The sequence below is a fragment of the Ursus maritimus genome, unplaced genomic scaffold, assembly GCF_017311325.1.
Source record: "Ursus maritimus isolate PB19 unplaced genomic scaffold, ASM1731132v1 scaffold_25, whole genome shotgun sequence".
Lineage (NCBI taxonomy): Eukaryota > Metazoa > Chordata > Mammalia > Carnivora > Ursidae > Ursus > Ursus maritimus.
The window spans coordinates 690,271-706,031 of record NW_024425008.1 but is presented as its reverse complement, the minus strand read 5'-3'; the positions used below and the strand labels follow the sequence as shown (position 1 = coordinate 706,031).

The 15,761-nt window shown below is 65.7% G+C and overlaps 2 protein-coding genes and 1 long non-coding RNA gene across 9 annotated transcripts in view; all 3 read left to right on the top strand.

Moving 5' to 3' along the window:
- The window catches only part of INF2 (inverted formin 2), a 30,166-nt gene extending 20,359 nt beyond the window's left edge, over window positions 1–9,807 (top strand). The window contains exons 17-23 of one of the 7 annotated variants that reach the window (XM_040641324.1): window positions 2,490–2,610; window positions 3,014–3,178; window positions 3,305–3,407; window positions 3,654–3,815; window positions 4,409–5,020; window positions 5,329–5,444; window positions 8,414–9,807. In XM_040641324.1, the coding sequence (XP_040497258.1) occupies window positions 2,490–2,610; window positions 3,014–3,178; window positions 3,305–3,407; window positions 3,654–3,815; window positions 4,409–5,020; window positions 5,329–5,444; window positions 8,414–8,689 (1,555 nt within the window). In that variant the 3' untranslated portion in view covers window positions 8,690–9,807. Of the gene's footprint in view, window positions 1–2,489; window positions 2,611–3,013; window positions 3,179–3,304; window positions 3,408–3,653; window positions 3,816–4,405; window positions 5,021–5,328; window positions 5,445–5,489; window positions 5,550–6,624; window positions 7,647–8,413 lie in introns of those variants that run through there. The other 6 variants (XM_040641323.1, XM_040641327.1, XM_040641325.1 and 3 more) reach the window with 6 other exon arrangements.
- A 2,421-nt stretch (window positions 9,808–12,228) lies between these two features.
- ADSS1 (adenylosuccinate synthase 1) overlaps window positions 12,229–15,761 on the top strand; it is a 21,890-nt gene continuing 18,357 nt past the window's right edge. The window contains exon 1 of the mRNA XM_040641321.1: window positions 12,229–12,461. Coding sequence (XP_040497255.1) covers window positions 12,270–12,461 — 192 coding nt within the window. The 5' untranslated portion in view covers window positions 12,229–12,269. The remainder of the gene's footprint in view (window positions 12,462–15,761) is intronic.
- LOC121105195 overlaps window positions 15,074–15,761 on the top strand; it is a 978-nt gene continuing 290 nt past the window's right edge. Inside the window, exons 1-2 of the long non-coding RNA XR_005837575.1 lie at window positions 15,074–15,187; window positions 15,631–15,713. This is a non-coding gene — a long non-coding RNA (uncharacterized LOC121105195). The remainder of the gene's footprint in view (window positions 15,188–15,630; window positions 15,714–15,761) is intronic.

Below are 15,761 nucleotides of genomic sequence, written 5' to 3'. Positions count from 1 at the left end.
CACAGGTACACGTGTGCACACACACAGGCTCCCATGCACACAGGCACACACGTGCGCAGACATGAACATGCATGCACAGGGACGTGCTCAGGGGCACACGTGTGTACACTCACCACTTTCTCCAGATGAGGGATGAGCAGGAATATAGCACAGCCCCGGGGCAGGGACGCACGCAGTAGATATCCACTCCCATCTCGGGCACAGAGCCAGGAGGGCCACCCTCCCTGAAGCCGCAAGGGTTGGTTAGCTGAGAACCAGGGAGGCCTCAGCTACAACCTTCTGGAAAGTTCCTCTCAGCAACGTCATCCGCAGAAAAGGGCAGTGGTCATCTGCTTCCGGGGTGGGGAGGGTGCAAGGAGTGCTCACATTGGCAGACCTGCACCCAGAGCCCCTGAACCTGTCCGTGGTGGGGGCTTCCAGTCACCTGCCCACCCCTGGACCGAGCCTGGGGGAGGGGAGTGAAGACCTCCACACCACAGCCTCAGACGCCTCGCAGCTCCCTCCCCTCCCTCAGCCCTGGCGCCCTCCCACAGGCCTGCTCACCAGCCACCAGCTGCCCATCTTCTGCCAGCTGATCCTGAAAATCGGAAACTTCCTCAACTACGTAAGCGGCCCCGCCCCAGCTCCCCCCACCCCCATGTCCACCCCCTCCCCACCAGGCAGCCGAGGCCTCACTCCCAACCCGGACCCGGACCCTCTAGGGCAGCCACACAGGGGACGCTGATGGCTTCAAGATCAGCACACTGCTGAAGCTCACGGAGACCAAGTCCCAGCAGAGCCGCGTGACCCTGCTGCACCACGTGCTGGAGGTGGGACCGCGCCCATCGCCTGAGGCTCGGCCATCCCTGGGGCCAGGGTGTGGCCACGGCGGCTCTCACCGGACATGTCCTGTTGCAGGAGGTGGAGAAGAGCCACCCAGACCTCCTGCAGCTGCCCCGGGACCTGGAGCAGCCCTCCCATGCAGCAGGGTAGGTGCCCCCTGCCCCCCCCCCGCCTGGCCCCCACCGGCAAGCCCCCCACCTGCCTCGCCCACACCAGTGAGCCCCCCTCCCACCTGGCCACCCTGGCACCTCGACCACCCACCTCACCCACACCGGCGCCCCCGCTGCTGGTCCTGGCCAGTGAGGTGGCTGGGCCAGGCTGGGCCCCCAGGAACCACTGCCCCATAGAACACTCACTTTCACCTCAGAATAGGACCTTGGGTCCACTGTGGCCTGTCCTCACATGATTTACAGGAGGAGACAGGTCTAGGGGAGGTAGGGAGTGACATGGTCATGGTCACACCAGGGGCTAGGCTGACACCACCTCTTTACAAAGTTGAGCCTCACAACAGCCCGTGAGGAAGGCCGTGCCACTCCCATTGTACAGATGGGAAAACTGAGGCCCAGGCAAGTGGTGCTGCATCCATGGGGTCACTCAGCACAGAGGGGCAGCTCAGGGAGGGTAGCCTGGACCTTCCAACTCCAGGTACACACTACGGAAGGTTCTCAGGCCTGAGAGCCATGGATAGGCTGAGCCACTTGGGTCACTGTCCTGGCACTTCACCCCCAGCACCACCTGGCCATTCCCAGAGCTCTGATGTGCTTCTAGCAACTTGCGGGTGTGCCGTCCAGTGTCCCCCACTGTCCCCCTGGGTGTGCTGTCCACTGTCCCCCGCTGTCCCTGCGGGTGTGCCGTCCACTGTCCCCCTCTGTCCCTGCGGGTGTGCCGTCCACTGTCCCCCACTGTCCCTGTGGGTGTGCCGTCCACTGTCCCCCGCTGTCACTGCGTGTGGGCCGTCCACTGTCCCCCTCTGTCTCTGCGGGTGTGCCGTCCACTGTCCCCCACTGTCCCTGTGGGTGTGCCGTCCACTGTCCCCCGCTGTCACTGCGGGTGGGCCGTCCACTGTCCCCCACTGTCCCTGCGGGTGTGCCGTCCACTGTCCCCCTCTGTCCCTGCGGGTGTGCCGTCCACTGTCCCCCACTGTCCCTGTGGGTGTGCCGTCCACTGTCCCCCACTGTCCCTGTGGGCGTGCCGTCCACTGTCCCCCGTTGTCACTGCGGGTGGGCCGTCCACTGTCCCCCTCTGTCCCTGAGGGTGGGCCGTGCACTGTCCCCCTCTGTCCCTGCGGGTGTGTTGTCCACTGTCCCCCACTGTCCCTGCGGGTGTGCCGTCCACTGTCCCCCACTGTCCCTGCGGGTGTGCCGTCCACTGTCCCCCACTGTCCCTGTGGGCGTGCCGTCCACTGTCCCCCACTGTCCCTGCGGGTGTGCCGTCCACTGTCCCCCACTGTCCCTGCGGGTGTGCCGTCCACTGTCCCCCACTGTCCCTGCGGGTGTGCCGTCCACTGTCCACCATCCATTGTTCCTGCTGTCCCTGCGGGTGTGCCATCCACTGTCCACCGTCCAGTGCCCCCACTGGCCCAAGGGTGTGCAGACAAGGGGCTCTGCTGACCCCACAAGACGACATCAGCTGTCACCTGACCCTGCCTGGCTTGGTATGTTTTTCAGGATCAACCTTGAGCTCATCCGTTCTGAGTCCAGCACCAACCTGAAGAAGCTTCTGGAGATGGAGCGGAAGGTGTCGTCCTCCATCCCTGAGGTGCAGGAGCAGTACACCCAGCGCCTCCAGGCAAGCCGGGCCCGGGGTCTGGGCCGGGCAAGCAGCTGCTCGACGGTCTGGGGTGGGGGACCCCTTCCAGTGGGCTAGGCGAGTGAACCAGGCAGGGGCAGGAGAGCATGGGGGAGGACAGAGCCGGGGCAAGGCGCCCCGCAGGAGGGTAGCATACTGTCCCTGGTCCCAAGGTAGTCCCTGCAAGTGAGGGGCTTCCCCTGACCCCAGGGGCCGCAGTGCCCAGACCTCCTGGTCCTGCTCAGAAACCACCGCCCGTGGGAGCCGCTGCAGCTAGCCATCCCCCTCCTGCGGCCTGGGGACCCCTGCCCCCGGGGCTCCCGCTGGGCTGCGTCCCTGTGATGGCAGGCGGTGCCCACCCTGGAGCTCTCCCAGGGCTGTAACCACGCGGCCCTGCCCCCAGGCCAGCATCGAGGCCTCCCGGGCGCTAGATGAAGTGTTCCAGGCCATCGAGCAGAAGAAGCTAGAGCTGGCCAGTTACCTGTGTGAGGACGCTCAGCAGCTCTCGCTGGAGGACACGTTCAGCACCATGAAGACCTTCCGGGACCTCTTCATCCGTGCCCTGAAGGTGGGCTGGGCCCTTCACCCCGGCCGACCTCAGGCAGAGCAGCTGGAATTGCCCCTTAGTGGCAGGCTCCTGCCCTCCCTCGAGGGCTGGGGGTCACGGGCTCTGTGTCCCCCCTCCCCCGCGCAGGAGAACAAGGACTGGAAGGAGCAGGCGGCGAAGGCCGAGAGGAGGAAGCAGCAGCTGGCAGAGGAGGAGGCCCGGAGGCCGCGGGGCGAGGATGGGAAGCCCGGTGAGGCCAGGCCCGAGCTGGGGGCCCACAGAGAGCTGGGGTGTCAGGCCCTGCCTGGAGACCCACGGAGAGCTGGGGGGGGTGGGCCTCCGTGGAGCCAGGTCAGCACGTCCTCCACGCTCGATCCCCGTCCTCGAAGCTCTTGTGGCATCACCCACCCCCTCCAGGTCGTCTCCTTCTCAGGGTCACCTGGGTGGGCTCCAGGGACCGCAGGCAGCCTCTCTGAGGGTCTCTGGGGCTTCTCAGTCAGGAGGGGAGTCGGGAAGCAGGAGGAAGTGTGTGTCATCGATGCCCTGCTGGCCGACATCAGGAAGGGCTTCCAGCTGCGGAAGACGGCCCGTGGCCGAGGGGACGCAGAGGGGGGCAGCAAGGCGGCTGCCATGGACCCGCCGAAGGACAAGGCGCCTGGTGAGACCCTCTCCCGCTTCTCATTACCATTTCCCTCCTGCCATCCTGCTGCTGGCTACCTCCCCTCCTCCCAGAAGCCCTCTCTGACCTCATGGGAGAGCCCTCCCGGCTCCCTTGCTGCCTGAGAAATGGCACAGCCACGAGGTGGGGCTAGAGGGGCAGCTCACCCTTCTGGTGAGGCCAAGGGCTCCCTGCCACTGTGACAGTCCTCCCTGCAGCCCCCGGGCGGGCAGTGGGCCTTTGACACGCGTCCCTGGGGCTCAAGGCTGCTGAGGTGGTGGGAGAGGTAGGCACAGGGCCTGGGGGAAGGCCTCAGCGTGGCTGCCTGGAGTGGAGGGGGCCTCTAGGGACAGGGATGAAATCAGCCCAGTGTCCCTTGCTCGGCCACACTGCGGGCCTGCTGCCTGGGCACCCACACTTGGAGGCCACCAGGGAAGGTTCCTGGGGCAGTGGGCTCCGCAGGGCTGGTGGCATTCGGGTAGAAGCTGGGATGGACGGAGACCCCCCACTCGGGCACATCCAAAGGGGGCGCCATCAGGATGGCCTGGGAGTCGGGCCTCGCCCTTAGCTGCCATGTCCTGTGTCCACAGCAGCCACCAGAGTCCCCGCAGGAGGCACCGGCTGCCCCACCTCTGAGCCCCAGGGTCTCTCGGACGCCAGTGCCCCCAGTCCTCAGCCCACCGCAGACCCAGCAGAGGAGGGCGGGCCTGGGTCCCTGGAGAGGCGTTCTTCCTGGTACACTGATGCCAGCGATGTCCTGACCACAGAGGACCCCCAGAGCCCGCAGCCTTCTCAGGGCGCCTGGCCAGTGGTGCTGGGAGGCGCTCAGGCCCTGAAGCCTCTCATGCTCTCTGCTGACAAGCCCCCTGGGGCCACGGGGTTGAGCCAAGATGCTGAAGACCCCACAGCCCCTCGGGGCAGCTGCCTGGCCGAGGCCGACAGCACCGTGGAGGGGCCGCAGGAGGCAGCCGCCCACGGGCGCAGTGCCAACCTCCCCACCACAGGCCCTGTCGTGGCTGGGGACGGGGATGGGGACCAGGAGGACACAGCCCCAGATTCTGCGCTGGACACATCCTTGGACAGGTCCTTCTCTGAGGACACAGTCACGGACTCTTCGGGGTCCGGCACTCTCCCCAGGGCCCGGGGACAGGCCTCAAAGAGGACAGGCAGGCGAAGGAAGAAGCGCCCCTCCAGGAGCCAGGAAGGTAACTTGGGGCTCCCCTCCCATCATTCCTCATCCCCCCGAAGCAGGGGGCCCGGGTGGGCAAGTCACACGGGGCTTGGGGGCATTGGCGTGTGGTCAGAGCTCGTCCATCCCACAGCGGGGCCCCAAGCCTCTCGCTGCAGCCGGCCGTCCCCTCCTCTTCCCCCCAAGAGTGGGTGATTCCCGGGACACCCCACGTCCTGCAGGAGAGATGGCCACCCTTCCACACATGGGAGGAGCGGCTTGCGGGGGGCACTGCCCTTGTCCCCACGCCCCGACCCACCAACTCCCCTTGCCTGCCGTTCCCAGCAGGGAGTGGCAGCTGGGGCGGGTGTGGCCAGGGGCTGCCTGAGGCCCCGCCACGTTTGGCTCCGCGTCCACACAGCCCGAACGCCAGGCGGCCCGGCCCCAGCTCCGAGTTCAGGGTAGGTCAGGAACAAGCCGTTGAGTGCATTTCTCTTATTTGAAAGGAGAGGTTGTCCCTGACTCTGACGATAATAAAACAAAAAGGCTCTGTGTGATTCAGTAAGGTACGTACTCGTGCTGGCGCTCTGCACTAACGGTGGCTGCAGGCGCCGGGCCTCACCGGCCCCTCCTGGATGCTAACCTGGCTTCCTCCAGCCCGCCTGGGCCTGTCAGCAAGAATTGCCCTCCTCTGCCGCTGGTGGTGGGACCTGCCTGGCCCTCTGCCTTCCCCTCCGTGTCTGGAAGGGCGGGAGCCCTGCCTCGCTTAGCTGGGGTCTCCGCTGTGGCCAGGTGCGACCTCGGAGCTGTGCGCCAGGCAAATAGGCCTTGGGGGGGGGCAAGACCACCTGGAGTGCTCTCAGGCCTCTGACGGTGGGGGCGGCTTGGCCTCCCAGGCCTGGCAGGACAGACAGAGGTTGCCCCTGTCCCAAGCAGTCCGGCTAACCTGGGGCTTTCTTGACTCCTAGCCCCCAGGGTGGCACCTTTGCTCTGAGACCTTCCACGGGGCACACCCCAGCCCTGCTCTGGCCCTGGCCAGGCCACACATGTCCCCAAGGAAGCAGTGAGGGACAGAGATGGTCCCAAGGGCCAGCTGCCAGGGAGAAGAGGGCCACAAGCCCTCTCCAAGGAATGGACAGACCTCCGCTCCCCAGTGGCCAGGTCCTGGGGACCATGAATGGGTCTGTAGGCACATCCCGGGTCAACAGCACCAGGCCTCCCAGGACCCCGAGTATGGGCAGGGCCGTCATTGTTTCTCACGGGGCCCGAGAGGCTCACAGATGCAGGCAGAGAGGCCTGGGGTCCCGACTGCATTCTGGACATGGTGTGCAGATCCAGTTCGTTACGGCCCAGGGCCACCTGCACCCAGCTTGGTGCGGTGGCCGGTGCTGACCCTCGGGACTCGGGGCACAGAGGAAGCAAGGGCAGGAGTGAAGTCAGGTGCACCCCTCTTTACAGTTTGTCCTCGCTGTTGGGTACAGCCTTTTAGCCTCAGTTCCAGGGTTTGCTCCTGGGCTTGCTTTGTGAGCTTGGCTCCCTGGTGTGAAACACCAGCATACACTAGCACATGGGGCTGCAGCCATGTGTGGCCGCTGTCCAGGGAAAGATGAGTGTGCCCAGCTCGGCTCTGTGCTCCCGCAGGACCGCACCTGCAGGGCGGCGGCTCCCCGTCCCTGCGCCCCGGCATCCCAGGGGCCAGGGCAGGAGGAAGGAATCCCACCCTCCTTGTCTCCTCCACCTGTTACTTGGAAAAACTTCAGCCTGACAGGGAATTAGCAAGTTCGTAACAAGCACACTACGCTTCACCCCGAGAGGGCAAGAACGTGCGAAAAATGGCAAAAATGTCAGCATTTGCTGCGTTGTTCTCAACTTACTAAAGGATTTGAAAGTTAGAGGCATGGTCCCCCCGGCCCCTGAACCCGGCCCGGCTGCTCTCCCCCCCGCAGGACGTTTCAGGGTCTGTCCCTGCAGCCCCAGGCCCCAGCAGGGCCCAGGCAGGGGCCCCGGGCAGGCCTGTCACACCTGCGCAGCTGTTGCTTTGACTTGTTGCAACGGGGATCCCACCGGGACCACACACCCAGCCTCTGTCCGTCTTGTGCAGCCCTGGGTGTGGAAGGCACCTTCACTTCGGGGGTGCCCCACTGCCGCCCCCCACACGGATTCCAGATTGTGCCCCTCAAGAGGGGCTGGGGCCGTTCATCCCGCAGGTGGGGCTGGATGCCGATTACCTGCTTAAGGTGGTGATTGGGAGCCCCCCTGCTGTGTGGTGCCCTGGCCCCGCCTGCCCTGGGTCCTGGCACCCGGGGCGGGGGCCAGAAACCCTGCTCTGAACGACTTTTGACCTTTCTGCCTCTCAGTTTTGTGCACCATCTCTTTCAAGTCCTGTCCTCAAACCCGTCTGCTCAAGACCCACAGGGGCCTGGGGTGGCCATGGGGGCATGGGGAAGAGCAGAACAAGGGCCCCTCGACCAGAGGGCTTTGGTGGGCAGGGGGCCTGCAGGGCCAGGAAGGGGTGTGTGCAGGTGGCAGGAACTGTGGAGGTGGGGCCCTCCTGCTCTCGGGACCCACCGATCTGGAAAAAGACAAGTCAGGAGACATCCAGTGTAAGGGGCAGGTGGGGTAGCAATGAGAAAGCTCCAGGGAGAGGCAGCACTGGGGATTGAGGAGGGTAGACAGAATGGCAGGGGCCTGGGGGGAGAGAGCAGGGCCTTGGGGGGGGGAGCAGAGCCTGGGAGGGGAGAAAACAGGGCCTGGGGGAGGGGGAGAGCAGGGCCTTGTGTGGGGGAGAGAGCAGGCCTGGGGGAGAGAGCAGGAGCCTGGTGGGGAGAGCAGAGCCTGGGGGGCGGGGGAGAGAGCAGGTCCTGGGAGGGGAGAGAGCAGGGCCTGGGAGGGGAGAGAGCAGGGCCTGGGAGGGGAGAGAGCAGGGCCTTGGGGGAGAGCGGGCCTGGGGGGGGAGAGCAGGGCCTGGGGGAGCAGGGCCTTGGTTGGGGGGAGAGAGAGCAGGGCCTTGGTTGGGGGAGAGAGAGCAGGGCAGGCAGGGCCTTGGTGGGGAGAGAGCAGGGCCTTGGTTGGGGGAGAGAGAGCAGGGCCTGGGGGAGGGAGCAGGGCCTTGGTGGGGGGGGAGAGAGCAGGGCCTTGGGGGGGGGGAGAGAGCAGGGCCTGGGCGGGGGGAGGAGAGCAGGCCCAGGGATCCAGCCTGGGCAGGTGGACAGGAGCCAGCTGGCTGGGGGTCATCCCAGCACCTTCTACCTGGAAGAGTCTTGCAACTCAAGAGCAAGGGCCTAGGATCAGAGTGGACCCGGGGAGACACAGCACAGGCCACCAGGCTGTGGTGACGGGACAGTAGGAGCCTGGGGACCCGAGGCAGGCACTTGGCACTGTCCCCAGCAGGTCTGCTCCTAACGATGCCATTTCCTCTCGCTCCCCACAGGCCTCAGCCTTAAGCCCAAAGCCAAGTGATAGTGCCGGGCCGGCCCCCCCACCACCTTGGGCCTCTGGATGTGCTGCCGAGTGGGGCTCCCCCCGGGCCAGGCTGGAACTGGGCCCCTGGGAAACCAAAACTCTGTGCCTTACCCTCCAGGGAGGTGGGCCTCCCAGAGCTGCTTGGGGCATTCTGGCCGAGACCCCAGCAGGCACCAGGGCCCGGCCCCTGGCCCCCTCCTGGACAGCCCGCACGCCCCCAGCCCCCTTGTGGTCTGCTTCCTGAATGCCGATGCCCACGCCTGCACCCGCACGCACCCTAGCACCTGCCTGCAGGGGTGAGGGGCAGTGGCTGTGTCCCCGGGGTGCCTCTAAGCTTGCGCCCTGCCCTCCAGCCTCCTGGCACCCAGATGCTTCTGGGGACGGGCCCGTGCAGACCTCTCCCCCAAAGCCAGGGGAGCCAGGCAGAGCTGGAGCCCCCACACTCCCGCCCGCTGCCTCCTTACCAAGCCCCAGTCCCCTGCTCCCAGCTCTGCCTCTCAACCTGTTCAGCTGGGCTGGAGCCAAGTGGTTTTTAACTGAGGTATGATTGTTGGTGCGTTTCTGCTCTGCTGTGAGAGCTGAGTTGGGCATAGGTGGGTGGGCAGGTAGGACACAAGGGCCTGGGGTAGGGGCAGGCCGGCCAGCATCACCACAAACAGGCCACGGTCCCCCTGCTCAGCAAATGGGTGGGGGTCCCTGTGGAGCCGGCCCCCATCCCGGTACATCCAGCCCTTGCTGCCCCCACCGGGACTTGGCCACCTAGTCGCCAGAATGACCCACCCGGCCCCCGGCTGCTGCCGCCTCCTCCAGAGGGACCAGGCTCCACCCCCCACTGGGCTGAGAGGAGGCCGAGGACCCAGGCCTGGGGCTGCCCCCGCTCCCTGCCCCAGCCCTGCCCCAGGTGTGTGCTGCCGAGGCCGGCGTCTGGAGAGGCTCAGACCAATAAAGAAGGAAGAGCTGGCCCAGTGAGTGGCTGCATGGTGTTCAGAAGCACGGGCAAACGTGGGTGACCCCTCACAGCATCTGTGCTGACATGGGTGGGCAGAGGCGGGCCCGCCTGCTCCCACAGAGCACCGGGGCGGAGCAGGTGCCGGACAGACCCCAGAGTGGGGGCAAGGTGAGCCAGAACGTCCACACAGAAATCCCACCCGCTGACTCTTCAGCGGACTTACAAGGCTTTCAAGTACCATGATCCAGTTCTAGAATATTCCATCATCCCCCCCAACGTTCCCTTAGCAGTCACTCCCCATGCCACCTCCCCCAGCCCCCAAATCTATTTTCTGTCTCCATAGATTTGCTTTTTGTGGACGTTTCCTATAAATGGAGTAATGCTACATGGCCTTTCGTGGCCGGCTTCTCCCACATAGCGTGTGTGTGAGATTCATGGTGTCGTAGTGCGTGTCGGGACTCCATTCCTTTGTGCGGCAGAGTGGTATTCCACCGTCTGGGTGGGCCTCGCCCTGCTTCTCCCGTCGACGGCCCCTCCGGGTGGTTGTGGGGCAAGGCTGCTGCAGATACCCGCAGCCAGTCTGCGTGCGGACGTGGGTTTTGGTTTCTCGTAGGCCGAGTTGGCAACTGTTTACGAAACCATGAGGCATCTTCCAAAGTGGCGGGAGTTTTGCACTCAAAGATGCGAGCATCCATGCAGGCGTCTGAGGGGTCTGCGTCCGGGACCACGGCGCATGAGGTGCGCTGAGCCCACCCGCTCCCTGCGGGCCCGCCCCAGTCCCACAGTGAGCCCCCCAAGCTCGGTGACCTGTACTGCCACTACCCCGGTGACAGGCCCACGGCACACAGGCTGCCGCAGGGGGAACGTGTTCTAATTCAGGCGAGGCCGTGTGACAGGCTGGGCCCCAGCTGCTGGGCCAGGACAGGGCTGTTTATAGAAAAGCCCCACTCCCCCCAGGCCCGCTGGCTATTTATAGATCCGGGCTTGGGGGAGTTGGTGGCCCTGCCGGCCAGCGGCCAGCGTCTGGCACGCAGATCCCGTGTGAACCCCCATGGTGGCACCCGGAGACCCAGTCTCCCCCAGGAAGGGCCCCCAGCCAGCACCCCCTTCCGCGGAGGGACACACCACTGCCTGACGGGACTCCAGCACCTCCCCCGCCCCTCCGCGGCTCCCGTGGGCATTCCAAAGGCTCAGCCTCCTGTTTCTGGAAACAAGCAAACAACCCTTCCCACCTTCTTGCTCCCTTCTGCCACCATCCCGCCTTTTCCTCATCTACACAGCCAGCTTCTGTGCTCCAGCTTCTCTTCCACTGCCTTACTCCTGGAAACACCCAGGCCCCCTGGCCACAGCCCCCTCTGGCCCCCCAAGGTCTGCTCCCCTGGCCTGCCTTTGAAACATTCAGAGCCCAGAGTCTCAGGCCCTCCTGCCCCTGTTTGGCCACTTCCCATGGACTGGCGGAGGAGGATGCGGGGGGGGGGGGGGCTGCTGTCACCCAGGAAGGCCAAGGACACAAGGCCTGCCTCGCACCCCACTGATCACCTGCCTTACGGTGTTTGCCCCACGGCAATGGTGGGAAAAAGGAACTGGTGGGGTCCCCATGTGAGAGAAGAGGGTCGGGACCCAGAGGGGTCAGAGCCAGGGTCCCTTTGGAAGCCCAGGGGAATGTAGGGAGGGAGCGGGAGGAGAGGGCTAAGGAGGGCGGGCAGCGCCGTTCTCTGCTGGGACTCCCCATGAGTGACCTCTGTGTAACTACTCTCTTTCTCCATGGGAACTTCTGGTCCCCCAGTGGGAGCCCAAGAAGCCCAGGGACTCTCTGAGCCCTGGCCACCGGCTACTTGCTGGGCCCCAGATCCCTCTGTATCGAGACACTCCCCACTCCGGAGAGGGAGCAGGGGCTCCTGGCCCTGGAAGGAGAGGCCCATAGCGCACTCCTGTCCCCAGGGGTCCATCCCTGCCCCTTCTCCCAGTGGGGCTGGCCATGTCCAAAACCTGAGTCCGCACGGGATGGGAGGCTCCGAGTGGGCCTGATAGGAGCCCAGCAGACTGTTGCAAATCCTCTCTGGAAACCCAGTGCCTGCAGAGGTGGGCCAGGAAAGGGGTCTGCTGGGGGGGGCCTCTTGGAGACCCTGGCTGTGCAGGGCTGGTGAGCATCCCTGGCTCTGCTGGCCAGGTGGCCTGCCATCAGGGGTCCTGTCTCCCCGGACTCTAGGGTCCTGCAGATCAAAGGCTGTGCCTCCCGGTGGAGCCTGCCAGCTGCTACAGGCAGGCATGTTGGTCCCGCCACTGCTTGTCCTATGCTGGACACTGAGCCCCTGAGAGTACAGGTGGGGGCGCGGGTGGGGGCGCTGGGGAAGGGGACACACTGTCCTCGCTCCCTGTGGCCACCAGAGCGCGTGCCTTGGTCCTGGATGGAGGTTCACCTCAGGGCAGGTGTCTGCCCCAAACCCCCAAAGACGCAGGAAGGGCCCCCAGCCCCTTCCCTCTCCCCTCCCCCACCCTGAAGACGGCCCCCAGAGTTTCTAAAACCCTGAGGACCCAGGCCTGGTGAGGACCAGTGGAGTGGGTACCCAGGTCCTCCTCGGAGCAGGGCAGCACAGGTGCCCCCCTTAGCGTTCACACGGGAGAGACCTGGCTGGCGGAGCACACCGTCTGTCCTTGGGCCCCTACCTCCAGAAGCAGGTGCCTGCGGCCCCGCTGGCACCCTGGTGGTGGCTGGGCGGGTGGGGGCGGGACCCGGCGGTCTGGAGGTCACCAAGAGGCGCCACCACGCCCGCCAGGCCCGCCCCCGGCCCGCCCCCTGCCCCGGGCCGCTCCTTTTAATGGCGCGACGGTGGGGCTCTCCCGTAGCCCAGCGCAGCAGAGGAGCCAGACCAACATGTCGGGGACCCGCGCCTCCAACGACCGGCCCCCCGGCTCGGGCGGCGTCAAGCGGGGTCGGCTGCAGCAGGAGGCGGCAGCAACCGGCTCCCGGGTGACCGTGGTGCTGGGCGCGCAGTGGGGGGACGAGGGCAAAGGCAAGGTGGTGGACCTGCTGGCCACGGACGCCGACATCATCAGCCGCTGCCAGGTGCGGGCCCTCCCCATCCACCTAGCAAATCCCCTCCTCCCCTGGGACCCAGGGCCCCTGTCCTCCCTCTCCTCCTGCTCCCCAACCTGGACACGCCTCTTGGGTACCTCCCCTTCCTGGACACCCTCCCCTGAGGCCACCCGACCCCTCTGCACGCACACACTCCCCTCCCCCGCTCCCTCCCCTGGGACCGCCTTCCCCACCCAGCCCCACCCCTCAAGGCAGGGGGCCAGGGAGGAGCTATAAATACCTATGCTGAGTTGGGGACACCGGATCTTCAGGGTGTGGGGTGGGGTGCGCCCTGGGTGTGACTCTGGGCCCTCCCGGTGTGGGGGTGGGGTGGGGCCCGCAGCTCCTGGCTGGTTTGAGACACCCTCCCCCCTCACTCTGTCTGGGTCTGGCTCGGGGCTGGCCACAGGGTGGCCCTGGGGTGCCAGCCAAGAGGAGGCAGAGGCAAGGGCAGGACAGTGGGCCAGGACCTGAAGGAAGACAGGCCAGGGGCAAGGAGGGTCCCCAGCCAGACTCAGGGGAGAGGAAGGGGCCACAGATGGCTGGCCAGGGTGACCCAGTGGCTGGCAGTGCCACCGGGGAGGCCAGACACGGGCTCTGTCCCCAAGGGCCCAGGGTGGCCACTGCCAGCTGAGGGCTGCCCTCAGCGCTGCTCCCTGGGGCCACCGCCCCTGTGCCAGGGCTGAGAGCCATGCTTGCTGCTTGAGCTGACTTAGAGCTCAGGGCACAAAGGGGCCAGCTTAAGGGTGCATGCTTTGGCCGTGCTGGGGTTTGGAGCCATGCCCAGGAATGCTGCCGCAAATGGGGAAGGGGCACCCCCTGAGCTCCTTGTCTGGTCTGTGGCCTCGTGTCCCAGCTCCTAGCCAGGAGGGCAAGGGAGGAGCACACCCCCAGGGAAGGAAATGGGCCCAACGCTTGGCTCAGGGAACACCTCAGCGCCATCTGGGCCACTCCTGTCCAATGCAGACAGTGGATTCCTGGAAGGTGTTCCTGGGATCCTGAGGGACCTCCCACCCCCTCTGCCCCGAGCCAGGCGAGCAAGCCCACTCCTGGCCCCAGACAGCCTCCAGGTGCCAGAGGCGGTCTCCAGGCACCCTGCTGCATGAGCTGGGGGCCCCTGTCACTCGGCAGCTGGGCACATGGTACCAGCGCCCTCCACGTATCCCGCACTCCGGTGAGCCTCACAAGTCTGTCTATGGCCCGTCTCCCTTCTGAAGAGCCTGGGGGGCTTTGCAGGCCCTCCTGGCTACGGAAATGGTTCTGGAGGGGGCCTTCCCTGCTCTGCCACCTGGGTCAGCAGGACAGGACCAGCCAAGCACAGAGCAGGCTGGAGCCCCGTCACCTGACCTGGGGGCTCACTGGGCACCCTCGCCCCTATGTCACCTCTCAGACTGTGATCAGATGCGTCTCCACCTGCAGGAGCCCTGGCTGACCTCACAGTGGGGATAACTGTGGGCTGTCCTGGGAGCCCAAGCGCCTCCCCCCCTCCAGCCACCCGATAGTCTGGTGAAGCAGGGAAACAGGCCCAGAAAAGTTGAGGAATGAGAAGCAGTAGCACGTGTGGGCCCTCATGTGTGCCATGCACCCATCGAGACAGCACGGGGGTGTCAGGGAATGCACAGTGAGAGCCCCGCCCCAGCCCTAGGGAAGGCTGCCTCTTACCTACAGTGTGTATGTGTGAAGCTCAAAGTCACGGCTGCAGGTGCACGGAGCCAAACCCAGCCCTGACCCCAGGAGCTAGGCTGCGCATGGGAGCAAGGGGCCCCGGGAAGCAGACAGTGGGGCACGTACAGTGGGCGGGAGTCCCATCTGGGTGTCTGCCTGGAAGGGCTGAAGCCAGCCAGCCCCAGTGACCAGAAGGGTCACCTGGCCTGTCACTTGGGCCCAGGGCCGTCCTGAGTGGCAGCTGCCTCCCCCACAGCTGCCTGGCTCTGCTCTGCCTCTGCGGACCCTCCACGGTCAGCAGGCCTGTCTCCTCCCTTCTCCAACTCAGCATCCCTCTGAAGCCCTTTGTGGCCCTCAGCGGTCTGGGGCCCGGCCCACTTGCACCCCCACAGCTATCCTGGTTTCTTTCCCATCAATCATGTGGGGCCTGTGGTCAGCACCCCAGGACTCCCCCACTGCCTTCCCCACCGTCCAGGGTCTCGGGCTTGGGTCCCTCCTGCTGGTTTTTGTGCCATTTGGGGGGCAGCCTCCCCTTCTCACTGAACAGATCCCGCAGGTCCCACCTCCCATGCCATTCCCATGGCACCTCCAGCAGCCCTTTGTCTACCCCCAGTGTTCTGGCTCTTTGGGGGATGCTCTGGGGCACCTGGGATCGGGGCAAGGCCGGGAAGGCCTCCCTTTGCTCATAGCGGTGCAGTCTCTTTCTGGGCCATGTCACAGCACCCCTTAGACGGCTGCTGGACTCCAGAGGCGCCAGCGTCGCTGTTCTCTGCGCTGACTTTGCACGGGCTTTTGGGTCGTGAGCTCTGCCCACCTGTCTTAGGAGTCCTTACATGGCCACGGGGCTCTGCTCTTTTGCACCTGCCAGCGTCCTTCCCCATGCTCGACCCTCTCCCCAGCCTGGAGTCGGCCCAGGCCCACGGAGCCAGCTGCTCACACCCAACCCTTCCTCTGTTTCCAAAGTCACTCTGGCCAGAAGGCTCTGGGGCCCCCTGTCCAGGACGCCAAGGTTGGGATTTAAAATTCCCTCCTTTGCAACTGCAGTGAAAACGGTACTGGGGCTCCATGCATGGCCATGTTCACTTCTCGGGGCTGGGGGGAGGGAGGTGCCGTATCCAGCTGGGGCCATGTCCAGCCAGGTCATACCTCGGGAAGTGCCAGGGCCTCGAGCTGGTGGTGGAGAGCTATGGTGCTGTGCATGGTGGTCTCGCTCTTTGAGGGGCCGCATCCTGAGGCTGGGGTGGGTATCAGACGCTTCACCTTGAACCCCAGGCTGGTCAGGACCCTCCATGGGGCAAGGGGCAAGGGGCGGGGAGTGCCTGGTGCCGCTTCCCGAAACAGGCCTCCCTGCGGGTTTGCACCCTCTGATGGCCGTGGCTCCAGAGGGAGGGTGTCTGCAGCGTACACAGCGCTTACTGGCCGTGGGAGCATCTGCCCTGGGCGGCTGACACCTGCGTCCCCACCTGGAGCCCCTGAGCTCTCCCTCTCGCCCCAGTGCCACCCTGAGCAGAGGGCGACTTGGCATTGGGGCGAATGAGTGACTGCAGCAAACAGCAGCCGAGGTCAAGTGCCGCATAGGTGGGTGGACTTCAGGTCTCACCCCGACAGGCGGGGGGGGGGGGGGGG